At 35.9% G+C, this 21,661-nt stretch overlaps 4 protein-coding genes across 4 annotated transcripts; 3 read left to right on the top strand and 1 right to left on the bottom strand.

Annotated features, from left to right (window-relative positions):
• The first annotated feature begins 104 nt into the window (after positions 1–104).
• On the top strand, positions 105–3,049 carry LOC132097128 (phospholipase A2, minor isoenzyme-like). Its single transcript, XM_059502754.1, has 4 exons — positions 105–446; positions 1,992–2,142; positions 2,646–2,779; positions 2,864–3,049. The coding sequence occupies exons 1-4, from the start codon at positions 398–400 to the stop codon at positions 2,983–2,985; spliced, it is 456 nt and encodes a 151-aa protein (XP_059358737.1). The 5' UTR covers positions 105–397; the 3' UTR covers positions 2,986–3,049.
• Positions 3,050–5,962: 2,913 nt separating this feature from the next.
• si:ch211-170d8.8 (C-type lectin domain family 4 member E) lies at positions 5,963–8,106 on the bottom strand. Its single transcript, XM_059503349.1, has 7 exons — positions 8,048–8,106; positions 7,708–7,798; positions 7,301–7,378; positions 7,128–7,214; positions 6,863–7,002; positions 6,278–6,390; positions 5,963–6,174 (listed from the first exon to the last, which is right to left on the bottom strand). The coding sequence occupies exons 2-7, from the start codon at positions 7,775–7,777 to the stop codon at positions 6,018–6,020; spliced, it is 645 nt and encodes a 214-aa protein (XP_059359332.1). The 5' UTR covers positions 7,778–7,798; positions 8,048–8,106; the 3' UTR covers positions 5,963–6,017.
• A 1,543-nt stretch (positions 8,107–9,649) lies between these two features.
• Positions 9,650–12,270, top strand: LOC132097545 (cytochrome c oxidase subunit 6A, mitochondrial-like). Its single transcript, XM_059503329.1, has 3 exons — positions 9,650–9,842; positions 10,474–10,616; positions 11,932–12,270. The coding sequence occupies exons 1-3, from the start codon at positions 9,665–9,667 to the stop codon at positions 12,019–12,021; spliced, it is 411 nt and encodes a 136-aa protein (XP_059359312.1). The 5' UTR covers positions 9,650–9,664; the 3' UTR covers positions 12,022–12,270.
• A 3,755-nt stretch (positions 12,271–16,025) lies between these two features.
• Positions 16,026–21,208, top strand: hps4 (HPS4 biogenesis of lysosomal organelles complex 3 subunit 2). Its single transcript, XM_059504408.1, is given in 12 exon segments — positions 16,026–16,054; positions 16,232–16,346; positions 16,534–16,641; positions 17,321–17,437; positions 17,649–17,743; positions 17,871–17,943; positions 18,027–18,160; positions 18,423–18,959; positions 18,961–19,143; positions 20,061–20,188; positions 20,315–20,426; positions 21,085–21,208. Coding segments are annotated over 12 exon segments (1,755 nt in total).
• The last annotated feature ends 453 nt before the right edge of the window (positions 21,209–21,661 follow it).

The following is a 21,661-nucleotide window of genomic DNA, read 5'->3' as shown; positions in this document are numbered from 1 at the left end:
AAACTTTCTGCATTTTACAATAATAATAATAATATATGAAAAAACTTCATTTTTATAGTAGTTAATACTAATTTATACTAGTTATACATATGAGGACCTCCGCAAAGTGAGGTTTTTGGTGATTTTGTCAGGTTTTCTCACTTTTGTGTACAAATTTGTCCCCAAAATATGTTTAAGTAGGTACATGACAATACATAAACACACTCAACTTGCACAAAACTGTAACAATCTCAGCAATTTGCCTTTTGGAAGCTTGTGTGTTCATATTTATTAACATATCTTATGTTTATAATTCACAAAGTTAGCTTATCAATGTGCACTTCCCATCAAGGTTATATAAATAAGTTTTAGACCTATAAATAAATGGCTACTAACACTTGTTCATCTAGTCTTCACCATGAACACCTTTCTGTCTCTTATTATCCTGAGTGTGAGTCTGCCCACCTGTGAGTACACTTAATATATGTTCCACTATTCAGCTCCTTGTTTTATTTTATTTATTAGATTGTATTATTTACGCGAACCAAAAATTTAACTTATAGAGATATTAAATATAATTTGCTAAACAGCATTTAATTATTTATTTAGTCAGTTCAATAATTGAGCTAATAACTTATTGTTCATTTATTAGATCAAATATTTCATGAGAATGCTTTAACAGAATTGAAAGGGATACTGCATCCCAACAAAATTTGTCATCATTAACCCCTCAATGTTCCAAAAAAAGCTTTGTTGTTTGCAACACTTAAGAAGATATTTTGATATTTTAAGATATTTGGAGCATTTTTAAGCAGCTATACAATTAAATGCAGTGGGCTTCTTTCTGTGTTCTGCAGGAGTAAGAAAGTCATACAGGTTTTTATTTTTATTATTATACTTTTTTGCAACATGAAGGTGCGAAAATGACAGAATTAAAATTTTTGTGAGTAGTATTTATATTAAGTCAGAAAGCTGTGCATGCTAAGAAGATTGTAGAGTGAAATGAGCTTTGGTGGAAAGTGTAGTAACACATTTTGTTTCAATGTCTGTAACTTATGTTGTTGTTTAATATTCCCATATTTAATTTGACTTATTTTGAAAACTACATCTTGTCCCTAAACTGTTTTTAAAAAGAAAGAAAGTTCAGTGACTACCAGGGTGGAAACATGGATGCCCATTTAAATTTTATATTTGATATGTACATTTTGTACTCTGATAATACAATTTTAATTCTACAAATAATTAGTCTAAAATACTTAAAGTAATTGGTCATAAAAACTTTGTTTCAACAGACCTCACTAGACTCTACAAGGTCCATGGAACACTGGATGAAGCACAAACCAGTCATATGTTTGCTATACATCTCTCACAATTGCTATGCATATCTCATAAATATTTTGTAAGGCAGATGGTAAATTAAAGATTTTACAAGATATATGTGTGTGTGTGTACCACCTTAACCATATTTTGGGGACAAATTTGTACCCAAAAGTGAGCTAAACATGATAAAATCGCCTTTTGGAGATGTCCTCATTTGTAAAACTGTTATAAAAATAAAGTACATTTTTTTTAAGAAATTGTAAAAATACAGAAACTTTCCTGTAAGGGGTAGGTTTAGGTGTAGGGGTGGTGTAGGACAATAGAATATACAGTTTGTACTGTATAACAACCATTACGCCTATTGAATGTCCCCATTTAGATAAGTAAACATGAAAGTGTGTGTGTGTGTGTGTGTGTGTGTGTGTGTGTGTGTGTGTGTGTGTGTGTGTGTGTGTGTGTGTGTGTGTGTGTGTGTGCAAAAAAAAAAAAAAAAAAAAAAATGTAATAAAAAATGGTTCATGTACAGTATTCCTAACTTTTAAAGCTTGAAATTTAAAAGCATTTTTTAGACAGTTTGGAAAGTATATAACAGCTGATAAGAACACAGTCTGTTGTTTACATAACATTTAATTATATTGCATAATTAGACTGCTAATCAGTATAAGCACTGATACACTATCACTGTTCAACAGTGGTGGTGCCTCTAGACTACCGTGCGGTGTGGCAGTTCAGGGATATGATCATCTGTACCAACCCTAATAGCTGGCCTATACTGGACTACGTAGACTATGGATGCTACTGTGGAATAGGAGGCTCGGGCACCCCAGTGGATGAACTGGACAGGTCAGATTCAAACATCAGGTTACATGCAGGGACACTGAATTAATCGGCTGAATCTGTTTTGTCAGTCACACTTCGGCCTTCTCAGGCTGAGATGATTAGTGCAAAGTTTATACATGTTCAAATGTTGCACAAATGTATTTATTTTTGTAGGCAGTATGCATTCCAACATAGCGCATCTTATGCAAACATCTTATCTTTTAATACTGTGATTCTTCCCATTTTTGTTATAAACATTTAATGACAAGAATGTGTTACAGTCAAGCAAATTTAAACATTACCTTCTTAATGAAAATAATGAGATTTTGGCACAATAGTAATGTGAATATTAATTAAGTGGCTCATGAATATTAATTATGCATCACATTTCTCCATAAAGAAAGTGGCTACAGTTTGTGTTTATTTTCCACAGCAGCCAAGCAACACAAATATCCTAAAACAGAATAATTGTTGACAAAAAATGAAGGCAACAAACTTCATGTCCACAGTATTCTCTGTCTCTCTAGGTGCTGTAAGGTCCATGATCTGTGTTATTCTGACTCATGGCAACATGATGACTGTTGGGGTATCTTAGACAACCCCTACACTGAAATCTACTCATTCTCATGTGACAAAGTGGCAAAGAAAGTCACCTGCAATGGTAAGATGTTATACTCATGTCTATCTGCAAGCTCTGTTAGTAACTGAAACAAAATGTGGACTGTTGATCTTTTATTTCTTGCAGCTGACAAGAATCGCCCATGTGAGATGTTCATCTGTGAATGTGACAGGAAAGCAGCCGAATGCTTTGCAAAAGCGGGTTATAACCCAGAATACGATAAATATCCTAATGGAAACTGCAAATGAACTGAAATTTGATAAAAGTTTAGGATATCCCTAAAGTCTCATTAAAGATAGCAATGGTATATCATGTATCATGTAACAGTTTATTTTTGTTCATTCCAGGTGATATTTAATTCATTTCTTTAATGGTATATGCAAATTCATGATTATTAAGATTATTACAATTTCTTTTCTTTTTTCTTTCTTAAAGTCCGACATCAACCTTTTTATATATATTATATATAAATCGTGTTAGTTTGGTCTCTCATTTTTAAACACAGTTTTACACATTACTGTTATCTAATTGGGAAAAAATTAAGAATCTATACAGTAAACACAAGTATATTTTCTTTGATAAGTGGATTAAAAATGTTAAATCATATTCGTAAATGTAAATTCAAACCTGATGCAAACCAATTTTTTTAAGATTCAAACTTGAAATGAAAATGTATTTTTAATCTTTTGAGTTCTCTACAAACTTATAAGCAATAAGAATAATGGCTTTGTGTGAGGAATTGGCGCTACATGACTGAAAGACCCTGGATTGTTATTATTGTCATGACACACATCAAGCAAAAAACTGGCATTTGGAAATATGATTTAGTGTTTTTTTTTTTTTTTTTTGAGAATTTTTCAAATATAACTTCATGTTGCCACACCCACTGTATTATATTCATAATCATCTTTCACACGTTATACATTAATTTTTTTCCTTTTGAAAATATAGTTGTTTTTGTTGTTGTTGTTTTTACACACTTATTTGATTTTTTTTAACTTGGTGGTCATGTGACCTGATATCATCACATTATATCAGTGGTTTCCAACCCTGCTCCTGGAGAACTACTGTCCTACAGATTTTAGCTCCAACCCCAATCAAACACACCTGAACCAGCTAATCAAGGTGTTCAGGGCTACTTGATAATTACAGAAAGGTGTGTTGGAGCAGGGTTGGAACTGAAGTCTGCAGGACAGTAGCTCTCCAGGAGCAGAGTTGGAGATCCCTGCATTATATTCACAAATTTTTTTCATACAAAAATATTTACATTTTGATATTATATGCCTATCAAACATTTATTTAAGTAGCACTACAGTGATTTTTTTCAGTGTTAGTCTTTGTGTATTTGGTTTGCCAGGCTTGAATGATATGTTCTGGTAAATTCAAAAAAGAGGAATTTTATGTAGAAAATGTAAGAAAAATAATAATTTTCATAAGTCGAGTGTATGCAGGAACAACGGTGGATTGATGTGATTCCAGTCCGTCTTGAACTTGGGTCTCCATGAGTCTTGAGTATCATTCAATTATTCAATTAGGCACACTTCTTTTTTTACTATGGAATGAGTCTGAGTATGCAGTGAGCATAATTGTGTTATTTATTGTCGTTTTGAGGTCGTTTCGGTCACTTAAAAAACATTCTGTGTGCTGACGATTGTTTAGCTTGTACTCAAGTGTTTTGCAACTTTTTTTTTCAGTTTTTGAGAAAACTGAATTCTTCTTTTACCAACTGTGACAAACATATGCTGACATTCCCATAGATCAAAGCACACACACACACACACACACACACACAATGACAAACATATGCTGACATTCCCATAGATCAAAGAAGATCAAAGAACACACACACACACACACACACACACACACGTATAACAGTGTACATAAACGCACTCAACTTGCACAAAACGGTAACAATCTCAGCAACTGTACATTTGAGCACTTCTATTAGCATATCTTAAGTGTATAATTCACACTTATCAATGTGTTCCGCCCTTCAAGGTTATATAAATAAGTTATAGATCTATAAATCAATGGTGGCTAACACCTGTTCATCTAGTCTTCACCATGAACACTTTCCTGTCTGTTGTGATCCTGAGTGTGAGTCTGCCCATGTGAGTACACTTCAGATATGTTCCACGATTAAACTCCAGCTTATTTCTTTAATTAATTATATTTTATTATAGGCTAAGCAAATATTTAAGATATAAACATATTGAATGTAATTTGCAAAACAAATTTTAACAAACTATTTATTAGTGAGTGCGAATATTGAATTATTAACTAACTACTGGTTCTGTTGTTTGATTATTAGATCAAATATTTTCTGGGAATGCTATAAAGGATACTCCACCAAAAAAAAAAAAAAAAAAAAAAAAAAAAACACTGTAACTCTTTACCCCTTAAAGTTGTTAAAGCCTTTTTTTTTATCTCCATACAACTGAAGGGCTCATTTTGTGTTTTGTTAAAAAAAGAATGTCACACAGGATTGGAATGACATTTGTGTGAGAAATGATGACAATGTTTATTTTTGGATGTAGTATTTCTTTAAACAAGACCTAAAGTCAGAAAACTGCATATGAAAAGATTATGAGAAATTAAGGGCAGAGAGTGTTGCAACACATTTCTTTTTGTTGTTGTTGTTGTTGTTGTTTTGTCTTAAATCTTTATATGATTTTCCCACATTAAATTGGGGTTATTTTGAAAATTACATATTGTTCCCTAAATGTGTAAATGAATGTCAAATGTAAAAAAATATATATATACTTAAAAGTATATAGTAATTAATTATTAAACCTAATTGGTTAAACCGTTTGTGTTGCAAATGCCACTGTGCTCCCTGTTCTCTACAAGTTCATCTGATGCTACTGTGGAAAAGGACAGATTTAAACCAGTTACAGAGACACTGAATTATTCATTTGAATCAGTTTTGTCAGTCAAACTTTAGCATTCTCAGGCCGAGAGGTTTAGTGCATAAATGAAGAGTTTTCTCAGGCTTGATCAGTGTTATTCTGATTCATGGCAACAGGAAGACTGCTGGGGTATCTTAGACGACCCCTACACTGAAGTCTCAGTTCATGCATCTCACCAAAAGAGGTCAGCATTACTTTAAATCTAACCCTGGATTGCGATTAAATACATAACTGATTATGACTGCTTAATAATAGGAAAATTATGATTATTAATTGATCTCTTCAATTAAATTGGGTCAAATATTAAAAAACAAAGCCAGAGCTAGGTTTAGGTCAGCCTAATGCAGTTGACGTGATGGTCAAGTTTCCTACCGCATGCCTTTCTCTAGTTTGCGTTCACAAATGTGATACAGTTGTCTGTGACAGTCAGCATCATGCATCAGCTTTCGATGCACCGTGTCAGATCCTGTTAAGTGAGCACAGGACTCCAAATCCCAATGAGCAGGTTGATTTTCATCCCAGAAACTGAACACAAAACACAATGAATTCAGAAAAAGTTCATAACTTTTAAAAACAGTTACAGACAGCTTAAAACACATGCTTATAATGTACGCCAATGATTTCTTACTGTGGATTTGAATAATAATTATCTCCATTAACCCAGGACCACTGGCCCATTTTGTCCCTCTTGAGACCAATCCAATAGTCAGCCCTCTTCTGAACCACTCTTGAAATGAACTCCTGAAATAAAGAGGCAACAATTTGCTTCATCAAGTCTGTATTTATTTAATCAAAATACAGTACAAACAGAGACAAATATTATTACAAATTAAGATAAGTGCTTTCTTATTTAATATATTTTAAAATATGTATTCTTGTGATGGGAAAGCTGAATTTTCCCCATCATTTTTCAGTCTTTAGTGTCACATGATCCTTTAGAAATTATTCTTATATTCTGATTTACTGCTTAACAAACATGTCTTGCTTATCATTATCATGTCTTAATATTTTTGAGGAAACTAGTAATTTTTTTCAGGATTCGTACATTTTATTGAAATTAACAGCATTTATTTGAAATAGAAATTCTTTAAAAATGCTTTTATTGTCACTTTTCAACAATAAAATTATTAATTTCTTTTAAAAAAACAGAACTGAAACAGAACTTTTGAACAGAAAGGTAAATGAAGATGAAATTATAAACTCATGTTCTTACCAGCTCTTCCTCACTATTCACAACCATCAAGTGCGCCCCAGAGTTGTGGCATAAAGACTTTGATAATTCCCATGTCCCATAAACATTCATTATCAAATAACAGGAGTTCCTATATAAAACCCAACCATCCGAGCAGAGCCCTGTATTTAAGAAAACAAACCACACTATTATAGACACAGCTTGCTTACCAATGCAAAATTTGTTTAGAATTATAATATGCCAATTGTATTCATTTTAAAAGTTTTTTTATATATATATTTCTTACCTCTGTCACCATTGTACTGGAATGGGATGGGTGTAATATCATCAGAAAGAAGACCTCTGGTCTGATCCTCTTGTGAAGTCTTCTTGACTAGAGGATGTTAAATTAAAAACAAACCAGTTACACAATGATTAACCCATAAAAATTTGCTGAGAGACATTATAAATCGGACTTACAATTGAGACCTGTTACGATTCCTATTACCAAGAATGAAAGTAGGAGGAGAACCGTGAACATGACACAAGCCACTTTGCCTGAATATTACAGTGAATAAACAAATGTCAATAGTTTATAGCAAAATTTCAATCAGACATATCGAAAGCAAACACCATAGATGAGCTTATGTACAATTGTACCATTTTACTTGTCACTTAGTTCACATTTCTATTTAAAGCAATATGTTATGCAATTAATAAATGCCTGATAGATTGATATGAGCAGATAGGAGGTATTTTTTATTTATTTTTTTTTCAGTTCAGATAACTCCGACCTGGACTTGAATCTTCTTGCTATTGTTTGAGCAGCCGACACCCATAGCCACTGTCTATGCTATTATAAGCTACAATGATGCTACTATACTTGCCTTGCTGGTAGAAGGGATCCACCCTGTCAGGATTTCCCTCCACATCATCTGAGAGTTTGTTGGACTGCATTGCTTGAGGTCAGCCTATAGCCTGATTGCAATGACCAAAAAAAAAAAACAGGTAAATCTGAAAATGCACGAGACAATGCCACTTTTGCAAAGTTCTCTGAAACAGGCTACTAAGGGTTCAGATACATCACAATATATCTGTTACATTCAATGCAAAAAATGCAATATCCTACTGTTGTGAGCATACACACATAAACATTAAGAACACACGCTGAATTCCAGTTGTTTAATCATCAAAGCGTAAATAATCTTTAAGAAAACTTCAACTTACTGATCAGCTTGTTTCCTTGCGACACACAGAGTTTTCCATGGCACAGCTTGGAAAGTGAAGACTGTATGGAATGGCAGGATGACGCCAGAGGGGCTGGTCCTCTCCACCCAGCCAAACCAAAGCTCTGGGTTTTCCGCCAAGAACATCACAGATGCCAGAAATGCATGACAAAGTAACTATAAAATATAAATATCTTCGTGGTAAGTCAGAAAAACAACTGTGCACGAGCTCTTCGCATGCCCGTTGGCTTTTTAAAGTTACACATGTCAGCTCTAATCTAAAATAAATGCAGCGGCATGACTTATGAAGTGTTCCAAAGGAAATCTCCTATAGGCCTAATATATGATTACATTTAATGGACAATAAAGACTTGCATTTGCATATGTACAGCTTACAGTTTAACCAGTAGCATTCGAGTACGGACTGTGAAGGTGTATTTCACTGGTTGGTTTTACTGAATGAAATGAACACGCAATAACACTCTTGCGTGAAAGAACTGAATGAACATATGTTTGTTATTGAGGATCTGCTTTGTTTGTTTAGAACTTCATGTGAGTTAGTTTTATTCACATCAAGAAGACAAAAAAAAGAAGAAAGAAGTGTAAAAAGGACTAAATACAATTCAAATAGGCTAACATAAATGACACAACACAATTAAAATGACATAGCTAAAATCACTCTGTTGCTGTTTGTATAATGAATCGTTTGAGTTGATGAGTTGCAACTCACTTGCAACATCCAAAATATCTCCAAATGTCATTCAAATTATATTCTGTCTTCAAACATTCAGTGGTAACATGTCTGAGAGGCCATTTTTCCTTTCAGTCATCTGGAACCATATTCCAATACCATCCTAGAATATTATCCGATGGATACTTTAGTAATCACATTAGATATCTTCTATTAATTTCTGAGTTTGAGCTGCATGGTTAAAGCCATAAATATTCAATAAAATGAAAAAAAAAGACCATCAATTAATAAACCAAAAATTTTGGAAAACACTTTGAATATATGTAGCCTATGTATTAATATGTATGTTAAATGTATTTTATGTATGTATAATGGTTTTTTTTTTAAGAATTCATAAATAATTAAAGTTTTGGAGTTACACCAGATTATATTTTACAAAGTAACCTTACATGTTATGAAAGGCATATTTTATATTCAGAAACATACAGCAGTAGTGATTATTAGCTGTAAAATGAATAGGAAATAATAATTACTATTATTTATTATAAATTGTTATAATAATTTGCAAAAAAATGAGATTTTTATGAAACTTTTATTAAAAAGTAAAAAATGAGCATGTTTTTCCTGTGGATTTCTTTATGCTGCATTAAAATTCATGTCTTGTTTTTACCTTTCCAGGTTTTGCCCTCTAATTGCTACAGCATTTCCTAAAATGAGTGAAAAGTAGCAGTAGTGTTCATGGTTCTTCTGACGTCTTCCTGAAAATCCATTTTGACCTGAATCATACTCAGAACAAAAAAGAGCAGTAACCTGGTGATCCTGATGAATCTTTTGAGTGAATGGATACGAAAGATTTGACTGACTCGTAAATCAAAAAATCACCAACACTAGTCTGATAGAGCTGTTGTTGGACCTCCCCGTCACTAGATGGCGGGCGCGTCAATCTCCAGCTCCAGCAGCCGCTTTGAAGCTTCTTCCGTCGCTGTTCTTCAAGGCAACGCAAAAATGGCCGCGATCGGACGTCTGTCCCAGAAGCTCCTAAAGTCCGCTGCGCTGACCCAAACCCGTCAGCTGTCCGCTGCAGCGGCTCACGGCGAGCAAGCAGGTCAGTAACCAACTCTGAATAACCTCAAAGAGACGCCCTAATAAAACGACCAACCGTTAACAAACAGCCGCAACTCTAAGTTTTGACCTTGTGGAAGAGACGCGAATGGCTGACTAATGTTGTTCTGTCGTTAACATAAACCTGCAGAATGGCAGTTGGTTCAGACTTTTGTGTAACGTTAGTAAAGTAGCGAACATTAAGTTAATTGTCTTTTGCTGACTAACGTTACATAGATGAATACTTTTGAAAACGACTAGCGTGTGAACCAGTGCATGTACAGTTCTCTCTCCACCTTCAATACCATGACTTAGGTGCCCTTGAGCAAGGCATTGAACCCCCAACTGCTCCCCGGGCGCCGCAGCATAAATGGCTGCCCACTGCTCCGGGTGTGTGCTCACAGTGTGTGTGTGTGTGTGTGTGTGTGTGTGTGTGTGTGTGTGTGTGTGTTCACTGCTCTGTGTGTGTGCACTTCGGATGGGTTAAATGCAGAGCACGAATTCTGAGTATGGGTCACCATACTTGGCTGAATGTCACTTCACTTCACTAAAGTGACTTCTCTATTATGGAAATGTCTACACGTGTCAGGTAAATTTGTTTATAACGTGTCTCTTTTTGATACATGTTAATGCAGCCAAGACCTGGAAGATCCTGTCGTTTGTGGTGGCGCTGCCCGGAGTCGCGGTGTGTATGCTGAACATGTACCTCAGGGCTCAACAACACCAGCATGAGCAGCCCGAGTTCATTCCCTACAGCCACCTGCGCATCCGCAGCAAGGTGAAAACACCCAGTCTTTACACGACAAACACATTTAAAGAGTCTGCAGCATGAGGCTGGTGGGAGTTTGTTTTTTAATGAAAAGAACATGTGAAGGTTCAGTTGAGTCTGGTCATATGTTTTTAAATATCGGAAGTATTGCATTTTAAAAGTCCGCTTTACTTGTGGGGTTTTGTTTTATTACTACTTAACACTGTAAACTTTGTCATTGGTCTTGAATATCAATGTCATTGAAGATCAATGGGCTGAAATTAGGGTTTTTTTTTGTCAGCTAAAGCTGAGCATCACATTTGAAAGCCAAGAAACATGATTCATCTCTACCCTCCACCCCCAAATAAAATAAATGTAAGAATTGCTGGTTTATCTGACATTTAAGATCTGTGTGTACTGTCATTGAGACCTTAGAGGGCCTCCAGGAATGAGGCTGTGACCTCACACACTGCAACCAAATGCTATGCATATATCAGTACATAGAAATGTGAATGTTTCTGGTAGGTAATGCTGAGAAATATAGCTAGAAAAATATCTTGATACTTTTACGCTTTGATGTTCTAGATATTGTACAATGCACTAGTGATACTTTAATGATTATTTGGGATGGGGTAATAAGATTATAACAACAATTGTTAAAATGCATTTGTTAAGGATTCAAATGACAGAATTTAAAAAGAAAATGTTATGACATTGTAACACATTTTTATAGCTTAATTGTGCTTGAATTGTAGATACTGATATAGTGTAGTTCTATTGTAGCCATTAATGCAGATTCAAAATATTTAATGTATGAGCTAAAATACAGTAAAATGGTAGTTTAAAAAATACATCATTTCCATAGTTTTGGATTTTGCTATTTATCATTGTAATTGTTTCCTGTAAATGCATACATTTAACAATTCTTATAGGGAATGAAGTACTGTAAGACCCACAGTAATTATACAAATCAGAGGATTTTTTTTCTGCAAAACAATACCACCTGTCAGCAGCTCTGTTCAGTTTCTTTACACTTAATATGTAAACCATCTTCCCAAAATTTTAAAACGTTTATGAATCTTTACATTTTTCTTCCAAATCTTTTAATTTTACAAAACAATAGTGTTATAGCAATAAACGTTTAAATATTCGTAATTCTAACTATTATTTTACAGGAAACTGATCACATGTCTGATACAAATAATAAAAAAGTATCTACATATTTTACTAAAACTTTTGAATGTATGAAAATGTTTTGTGAACATTTGTGTATTAATTGAAAAATCTGTATGCTCATGTTGTCAGTCAAACAATCTCTTTTCTCTCTTCCCCACGCGTACATCAGCGTTTCCCATGGGGTGACGGCTCCAAGACGCTCTTCCACAACCCCCACGTCAATGCCCTCCCCGACGGCTACGAGCAGCATGATCACTGAAAGCTGTCCGGAGCTCTGTCAGAACTCCCCTTCATGGACCAGAGAGCCCTCTGTCTCCTCTCATCACTCTGGACCACTCCTCATCCTTTTTTTTTTTCAGTTTACATAGCATCAATATGTTTATCTTACCTCTGTGCTTTCCACACCTAGTGGAAGTACCTTATGGAAAGTTACATTTACTTAAGGACCATTGTATCACCTTAACTGCTTAATCTGAAATAAATAAAAGTCTATTGGTTAAATTATAAACCATATCAGAAGTCAAATTTTTTGAAGGGAGTGATTGAAGTTGTCAGATCCTGCTGGGATACACGGTTTTGCTTGTGTTTAAATGCGGCATTATAGATATAAATTATAGAAGAGAAATGCATAAAAGCAAAAAACAAAAATTAAAACTGCTAACGGTTTAATGGAGTCTGTGTATTGTGTTCATAGGTGCAGGAGACTAAAAAATATGCAAATATTAAAATGTGCATTATAAAAATTGTGTATATATGTATTGCTCCCTTAGAAACGAAAGGCTAAAATGGAGAACGAAATGCCGTTTGTTCCTCCAGGCTCGCCGTACTATCAAGACGCTCTCACATGACTTTACTCTTGTGACACATTCCTTCACAAAAACGAAAATTAATGGCATCATGAAACATGAGATCTTATCAGTTTCCGTTTATGCTGAATATATTACTGGTATTTGGTTCCTCGTGAAATATTTAACAGTATTCTCTATTCTCTAAGCGAAAATGAATCTTTAGGTGAGTGGGACTCAGTAACGCAGCTGAAGTTGGGTGACATGCGTAAAGTTTATGTAAACTTCATTCAACCCACTGACGGTGAGTGGAAATAATAGCTGCATCGGTTCTTGTTGCACATACACAAAACATGGAGGACATGTCTCTACATTGCGTGCTCAACCAAGCGCAAACATACGTTGTCTAACCTGAATATATATACTGAAGTGTGAATTCGAGAGATTTTCTCAAGTTACTTTTACGAAAATCATATACAAGGCATATACAAAATAGCGATCATTAAAGTGAAAGCTATGACTGGAGTTCTTAACGAAATGGTAAGGAGTAACGGGCATAATGTTTGACTTGAAAATGTAAGTAAAAATCTTGACCGCTTATTCCCAGGTTTGTGGTCTCAGACTGTTGGACCAGTTGTCATGCAGTTCTTGGTTTTACTGTGTGTATTACCTTCCCTATTTATTCTGTTATAAGCATAAATAACCATATTTTGTGGTATGCCAAAGGTATAGGAACTCACTCAAAAATGAAAATTTGCTGAAAATGTACTCACCCGCAGGCCATCCAAGATCCACAGATTTGGATAAATGTATCACTTTCTCACCAATCGATCCTCTGTAGTAAATGGGTGCCGTCAGAATGAGAGTCCAAACAGCTGATAAAAACAAAACAATCCACATCATGTAATTCACCTGTCTCCAGCTACATTATGTTTGTAATAAAGAAACCCATAATGAAAGTTACCCCCCCCCCCCAACAAAAAATAATTAAATAAATCTGTCATTAATTTCTCTCCATGTTGTTCCAAACCGTAAGACCTTTGTTCATCTTTTGAACGCAAATTGTTATTTTTCATACAATTTAAGACATTTCTGACCCTGCATAAACAGCAAAAAAGTAGTGATGTGACATAAAAAAATACTAAAAATAAATGAACACATTTATTGATGTAGTAAGGACATCATTAAAATACCAAGTCCATGTGACATCAGTGGTTCCACCGTCATTTTATGAAGCAACAAGAATACTTTTTGTGCACAAACAAAACAGAAATTATTAAGTTATTCAACAATTTGTCACCATCTGCTGCCATTCATGTGAGTACCATGCCATGTTTTTGTTTTCTTTGTGCAGAAAAAGTATTATTGTAGCTTTGTTAAATTACTGTGGAACCACTACTGTCACATGGACTATTTTAACAATGTTTTTACTGCGTTCATCTTTGGAACACAAATTAAGATATTTTTGATGAAATCCAAGAGCTCTCTGACATCTATGATATTCTCCAAAAGAATGATGCGGAGGAGAAGAATTGTTGAATAAAGTCATTATTTTAGTTTTTTTGTGCAACAAAAATGGATGAACCACTGATGTGACATGGACTGTTTTGTCAGTATTCTTGGTAGCTTTCTGGACCTTGACTGTGGTAGGACCCTATCTATGGGAGGGTCAGAGCTCTTGGATTTCATCTTAAATATAATAATTTGTGTTCCAAAGATGAACCAAGACCTTATGTTTTTGGAATGATGGGAGGGTGAGCAATTACTTTATTCAACAATTGGTAACCGTCTGCTGCCATTCACAAGAGTTTAATGCCATGTGTGGCAAGTGGGGCGGGGCCGAGGGACGTGGGAACAAGGAGTGAGGCCGGCAATGATTGGGCAAATCAGTGGCACCTGCGGCCCACCGCCGGTCTCGAGTCCCACGTAGGAGATGGAAGGATATAAAACTGGAGCGACGACAGTGAAGGACGAGAGAGGACCAGGCCTGGGCGTTATTTTAGGTTTTGGTTTTATTTTGTGCGCATCAGTCGTCCGTGAGGGGCTGGTGCGCTGTTTTGTGTTTATTTTGATCATTAAAGTCTTTGTTTGATTGTCCGCCGGTTCCCGCCTCCTTCTTCCGGATGAATATGAAGGTTTTTATCATTACACCATGTTTTTGTTTTCTTCGTGCACAAAAAGTTTTCTTGTAGCTTTGTTAAATTACGGTGGAACCACTGCTGTCACGTGGACTATTTTAACAAAAAGTCCATTATATGTTGTCCACTCTCAACAAAATCCACTGATATGTTTATTTAGAACAGTTTTAGACTGTTTGCGTTTGTAAATGGCAAATATCTATGCTTATTTCTCTCCTAATTCAGACAAGATTACTTTTTCACTGTATAAAGCAATGTTATGGATAGAGGACTTGTATTTTTAGCTGGAAGCAACAGTTTAATGTCAAAACACTTTCATAATTTATTTCATTAAATTTATTTTAATATTGGAAACACCCAGCATTTCAATGTCGACAAATGGACTGGAGTTGTGTGGATCACATATTGATTATTATGTTTTTATCAGTGGTTTGGACTCATTTTGATGGCACCCATTCACTGCAGAGGATCCATTGTTGTGCACTGCAGCTCAGACATACAGTTGATATAAACATAAAAATAATTCACAAGTAATGCACAACACTCCAGATTCCATATGACAGTGGACTTTGATGTGAGAAGACAACAGGGGATGGACTTTTTCACTGGAGGAGTTGATGTTATGGATTGTGGACTGGAAATTTGGCCAAAAGCACTGGTTTAAAATTATAAAAAGTCATAATTATGGATTAGTTTTGAAGGACTGGAGACATCTGGATTACTTGTGGATTACTGTGATGTTTTTATCAGCTGTTTGGACTCTCATTTTGATGGCACCCATTCACTGCAGCGGATCTAAGTGATGAAATGCGAAATTTCTCGAAATCTGTTCAGATGAAGAAACAATCTTAACTACATCTTGGATGGCCAGAAGCTGAGTTCCTTTTCTTTTTTGTGTGAACAATTCTTTTACCTGGATTGCTTCTCTTTCAACAGATCACCAATGGCCGAGACAGCGACTTTGACTGATTCCAGACGGTGAGAATAATAATCAGTGTGTAAACCTTTACAGTCGTTTTTTAAACAAAGTGATATGTTGTTGACTTGTACAGCCTGCTGTTTCCTAAGATGCCCTTGCAGTGTGACCCATAAGTACGGTCATGAAGAACAGAATGCTCATTGTCCAGTGCATTATACATGTTTAGAGATATTATCATGCTTAAAATCAATAGAAAACCCTTCTGTATCGATTTCCTCAATTTTAACAATAATACTGGAAGTCAAGAGGTTTGGCTTAATGGCTAACTGTACTGCTTATGTGTTTTATCATATTTCCAAATGCAGCTTCTTCTTCCTCTACGATAGTTCAAAGGTTCAAGAGGAGGGTGACCTGACTAGAGATGGGATTTAGTACTTCTCTCCTGAGGATGTAAGACAAACGTCCTGTTCATATTGATATAATTAGTAAAGAAAATGATTTAGATTTTGTTTAAAGCATGAAGAAGCAACCGCACCTTCCAAAACACTATTCTAACACAGCTGCTTTGAAAGACGACCTTAATAATACTTCATATACATAAGCATGATGGTGTTTGTACTGTGGCAGATACCAGCTGGCCGGTGTGTTTCATTGTGTATCTGAGCTGTCCTCATCTCCTGTACGTCTGCTTCGCCTGTGCAAAAGCAAATATGCAGTCCGCATGGAGGATAACTTTCTTTGGGTAAGATAATATTTTGTCTTTGGGTAATGACATTACAAAACCTAATGTTCTTGTGCCTCCTGACTTAAATAAAGCCTTGGCTTTGGAACAGAGTGATGCAAACTTGGTTTGACTGAAAGCAAGATTTCAGTGTGCTTTTATGGTGGTTTTACAACTCTTTTGAATGGGATCTTTCTCTGGGTTCCAGGCACTAAGCTGTGTGGTTGACATTCCTGATGTGAGTGTGTGTGACTTACTTGACCAGCTGATTGCCCTCTTCTGTTTCTACAATAGACCTGTGTATCAGAGCTACCAGGTGCAACATCACAGTCCACAGTGTTCCGTTCATTGATTATGAGATTATGATCTAACCTGAATATATATTTGAAGTTTTGGACTTAGTGAGTTTTTTTTTTTTTTTTGAAAAAATAAATAATGATAATAACACTTTTTTTCAGCACGGCTGCATTAAATTGATCAAAACTGACAGTAAAGATGTTTTATGTTTCAAAAGATTTTAAATAAATTCTGTTCTTTTCAAAACTAAATTCATCAAAGTGCAATCATGGGCCCCGCAGAAATGTTGAATAAAATATGTTTCTTGATCACCAAATCAGTATATTAGAATGATATTTCCAAATTGCAATCATATTTTGCAATATTACATTTTTGTTGTATTTTTAAAATATTATTTTTAAGTTTAGTTTTTTTTTATTTATTTTCTATATATTGTAGTAATTAGTGGTAAATACAAGCATCTGAAATATTGCAATGGCAGCTAGCTAAAATAAGTTAAAGTTTTTCTTTACATTTTCAATTCAAGTTTAAAACGGAAATTTTTTTAATGGTTTTACTTTATCAGGTATAATAACCCTGCTTCATTCAACAATAAAAAAATCTTACCGACCTCTAAATTTTGAACAATATCTATTAAATGTTAATACCATATCAGACCACTTCCACATGTATGTTGTGTTTTACTGCACTTAACACAGTTGTACAGTAAAGAGGAGTTGGCTCTACGATGGGCCAGATATCTCTGTCACCTGCAGGGCGGCTCCACTGAGCTGCACAACATCTTCAGCTGCTTGAGGACCATTGACTCCACGCTTGTAAGTATGAGTGGAATTATTCTAAGGAGATGGTAAACTTACTGTGCTTATTACATTAACAGTGTGCCACAAGACATTTCAAATTCATTCAGTCAGTCAGTCCTGCAATAGCAAGCCCTGAGCAAAGCATCCTGTCCTTTATGTTCATTATAAATCATTTTCCCACGCCTGTTTTTGAATAGTCACTTCTCCTCTCTCCTCACTGCTTCAGATTGACCCTCTGCTGCTGCTGAAGGCTGCTCTTATTCTTCAGGCATGTCAGCGATGTCCTTTAGTCTTGGCAGGCTGTATCCTCTACAGGGGCAGGTGAGCTTTCACTGCAGAAGAAAATTTGTTTCCCATAAATCATAATCATGTTTATTCCAAATGGCTAAAGCAAGGCTAAATTCCAAGTGGCTTAAGCAATTTAAATAGACATTTCTCTGTTTTATAGGCTGGTTAGTACTCAGATGCCGCCTGCGTTGACAGTGAAAGTGATGGTGTATGAGACACAAACGTACAGCCAGGTACAAATAAGTTCATGGTGACTCCTGATGGTGTTTCCTGATACTGAACATATCCTTGTGTATTCTCTTATTTCTCATTACAGGATTTCCAGGTGATGACCAATGGCCTGAGCTCATCGGTGGGCTCACCGTCCTCTTCCACAGCTACCACACAGGTGTTCCCGATGCCCACTGAACTGCATATGCTCCGCTGCCCCCCAGTGGATAGAGCATGCAGGTACAAATCAAGAAGTGTATTCTGCCATTAATTACTCACCCTCATGTCGTTCCTAAGCCAAATTAAGATCTTTTTTATTAAATTTAAGAGCCTGCAAAGAAAGCAATGTAACTGAAAATGTCTTTGCTGTCACCTTTGATCAATGCAACGTATCCATGCTGAATAAATGTGTTGATTTCTTTTTAACAGAATCTGACTACAAACCTTTGAACAGTGGTGTCTTTAAATATTCATTGGTATTTATATGTATTCTCATTCTTAGGTCTCACTGCAATCAACCTCCCTGCCAACCCAGCAAGTCCCGCCTCTTGTCGCGCACTTTATCTGACACCCCAACCACAGATACTGACTCTTCAGGCTTAGATCCCACACATTGTCCCCCAACATCCTATCAGACAGTGCCATCTTCTCCTCGCTCCTCACTCTCTGATGAACTGTGTTTCAGCCCTTCTCCCTCACGTATTAACACTCCCATTAACTCCTATCTCATGAACCAATCAGAGTATTTCACTCCTGACTCAAATGACCTCAGCACTTCTAACAGGACCAACTTGCGTACGGTGGAAGAAAGCTTAGCAGGCCTGAACATAAAGCAGGATATAGATGCAAACTCGGGGTCAGAAAATTCAGATCAGGACATTCAGAGTGAAGAAATCAAGGCCCTCGCCAATGGCTATGAGCAGTCAAACTTTCTTGAGAAACATTCTGACCTTGACAACCTGATTAAAAGTGAAGAAAATAAACTGGATGTTAACAATCATGTGATCAATAAAAATGGAAAATTCCAAGGAGAAACCGAGGAAACAAGTCAATAGGAAACTCAAGGAGAAATATGAACCCACAAACACCCCCTCACCACATGAGAGCCTAGCAGACACCTCTCTCGTGCCATCTGTATTATACCAGCATAGAGTCAAAGGTTTGGTGTTGGCCCTGCTGGTGGAGCCTGAGTTCAACACAGACCCCTCTGCCAGAGAGGAAGTGGTAAGAAAAATTTGTTTGTGTCAGTTTCAAATATATCATACATATTTAACAAAAAATGAGTATTTGCTGAAAATCTATTCACTCTCTGGCCATAGAAAATGTCGATGAGTTTGTTTCAACATCAGAACTGATTTGGAGAAATTTAGCATTACATTACTTGGATCCTCTGCAGTAAATGGGTGCCGTCAGAATTATAGTACAAGCAGCTGATAAAAACATCACAACGTCCATCCCCTGTTGTCTTCTCACATCAAAGTCCAGTGTCATATGGAATCTGGAGTCGTGTGGATTAATGGTGGATTATTTTGATGTTTATATCAGCTGTTTGGACTCTCATTCTGATGGCACCCATTCACTGCAGAGGATCTCGAATTGCCTGAAGGTAAGTAAATACTCAGCAATTAATACTTTTATACAACAAAATGTACCTTTATTTTTGATGCAATATGCATCTTTGGTAAATATGGAAACGTTGAGACACTTAAAGGAGTAGTTAACACAAAAATGAAAATTCTGTCATTAATTACTCACCTTCATGTTGTTCCAATCCCATAAGACCTTCGTTCATCTTTGGTACACAAATGAAGATATTTTTGATGAAATCTGAGAACTTTCTGACCCTGCACAGACAGCAACACAACTACCACGTCCAAGGCCCAAAAAGGTAGTAAGGAAGGAAATCATTTAAATAGTCCATGTGGCATCAGTGGTTCAACCATAATGTTATGAAGCTACAAGAATACTTTTGTGCCAAAAGAAAACAAAAATAATGACTTCACTCAGAATTTTCTGAAGGTCTTATGGGTTTGGAAAGGTGAGTAATTAATGAATTTTACCATTACCAACTATCCCTTCAGAAGAAATAAAAACCCCAAGAGCTGTTTCTGTAATAAACGTATTCTCTAATACTACTTCAACATCACAGCAGCTTGGCATCATTAAACGGGCTTGAGACTCACTTGAGAAATACCTCACCTGGGACACCAGGCCCACCCGGGCCCTACACCTTTGCTCACTATGACTGCATTCAAAACACTCTGACTAGTAAGTCCTGTTTCATATAAACATTATAAAATCTTAAGTCAATTCAGTCAAAATGGTAACATAAACAAATTATTGTGTATTTTATTTGTTCTTGAAATAGTTTGTGACTTTTAATTTGATGTGTAGCTAATGTATGTGGGCGCTCCGTTGGACCCCAGGATCAGGCCTTTGTGAAGGCCACTAAGCTGGTCCATTCACATTTCTCATGCTTAGACACACTACAGGAGGCCATTGTCAGGTTAGTGTGTGTGTGAATGCCTGTTCAGCCATTTTTATAATTTAAAGCTGCAGTCCGTAACTTTTAACGCTCTAGCGGTTAATAAACAGAACTGCTTGCGTCTTGCGGAAGAACATTGTAGCCGGAGCTACTTCTCTCTGTTTATGTCTATGAAGAATCACAAAGGTACCGGGTTACTCCGCCGCGGTACCCCCGAAGCAATCTAAAATAGTCCGAATATAAACACTTATTATAGATGTACCCTAGGTTTGGAAAATGGATTCATGGTGTACTCGCTTATTATATACAATTTGTAAATCTTGAACACAAAAAAAGTTACGGACCGCAGCTCTGATTGGTTGTTTCTTACCGGGAGCGGATGAATTTCTGCAAATGGCAATAGGACCATTGGGAGGAGCCAGAGGAGCTTGATTTTTTCACAGATTATCGGTCTCATATTCTACTGTCAGGACATAATGACAGGTTTCACAAATACATTTTTACAAAAGTTACCTACTTCAGCTTTAATGTGTAATTTGACAATATTTGACATGTATATCCTGTTTGATTTATTTGATTAATTTGTTAATGTGAACAGTTTAAACATCAAACATAAGTGTTAAAATAATTGATGCACATTTCAGTCATGTAAGCATTGTGTTAATGTCCTGAATTACAGGAACGCCAGCTCGGCAGTGTATGGAACCCGTAACACGGCCCAGGAGACATATTTTCTCCAGCAGGGAACACCTGTCAGAAAAGCCCGTCTGCGGCTCCTTAAACATGGAGTTAACCTGCTTTAGCTGCGCTCTTTTTATTTAAGATTTAAATTCCTGTTATATCTCTTTTATTTCATAGATATTCACCATATTTATATGTCTCTCGCACCTTGCAACTATCCAGAATGTAATTAAGGCTTATATAATAGGCTATATATAATAGGCTGCTGCTTGTTCATTTTGTAATTAAAAGTAGAGGCTGATAATACTAAAATATATAGGTGGTGTCTCCATCCGAGAGACAGATTCTGCTGTAGCCCTTTACTGTTTCAGTGGAATAGAGAAATGAGGCTGAGACCATTCAGTGTTACTGTTAGATAGATGTGTATAACTGTTGAAATTGCCACCTTTTTTAAATGGAACAAAATTGTGCTAGAGTGTTAATAAATCTCCTTTAGTAAACCTGCTTGGTATTCTGTTAGAAGGGTTTAGATATATCAAATAATTAAAGAGTGTCTGAAAAAGTATTTGGAATAG

Source organism: Carassius carassius, chromosome 21 (assembly GCF_963082965.1).
Source record: "Carassius carassius chromosome 21, fCarCar2.1, whole genome shotgun sequence".
In the NCBI taxonomy this organism is placed as follows: Eukaryota; Metazoa; Chordata; class Actinopteri; order Cypriniformes; family Cyprinidae; genus Carassius; species Carassius carassius.
The sequence above is the reverse complement of the archived record's forward strand: the minus strand, read 5'-3'. Positions and strand labels throughout refer to the sequence as shown.

Coding starts and splice junctions, on each gene's coding strand:
- LOC132097545 (XM_059503329.1), top strand. CDS start 9,665: ATGGCGGGCGCGTCAATCTCCAGCTCCAGCAGCCGCTTTGAAGCTTCT. Junction 9,843..10,473: donor GGCTCACGGCGAGCAAGCAG/GTCAGTAACCAA, acceptor ATGTTAATGCAG/CCAAGACCTGGAAGATCCTG. Junction 10,617..11,931: donor ACCTGCGCATCCGCAGCAAG/GTGAAAACACCC, acceptor CGCGTACATCAG/CGTTTCCCATGGGGTGACGG.
- LOC132097128 (XM_059502754.1), top strand. CDS start 398: ATGAACACCTTTCTGTCTCTTATTATCCTGAGTGTGAGTCTGCCCACC. Junction 447..1,991: donor GAGTGTGAGTCTGCCCACCT/GTGAGTACACTT, acceptor ACTGTTCAACAG/TGGTGGTGCCTCTAGACTAC. Junction 2,780..2,863: donor AAAGAAAGTCACCTGCAATG/GTAAGATGTTAT, acceptor TATTTCTTGCAG/CTGACAAGAATCGCCCATGT.
- si:ch211-170d8.8 (XM_059503349.1), bottom strand. CDS start 7,777: ATGCAGTCCAACAAACTCTCAGATGATGTGGAGGGAAATCCTGACAGG. Junction 7,379..7,707: donor GGATCCCTTCTACCAGCAAG/GCAAGTATAGTA, acceptor TGTAATATTCAG/GCAAAGTGGCTTGTGTCATG. Junction 7,215..7,300: donor AATCGTAACAGGTCTCAATT/GTAAGTCCGATT, acceptor AACATCCTCTAG/TCAAGAAGACTTCACAAGAG.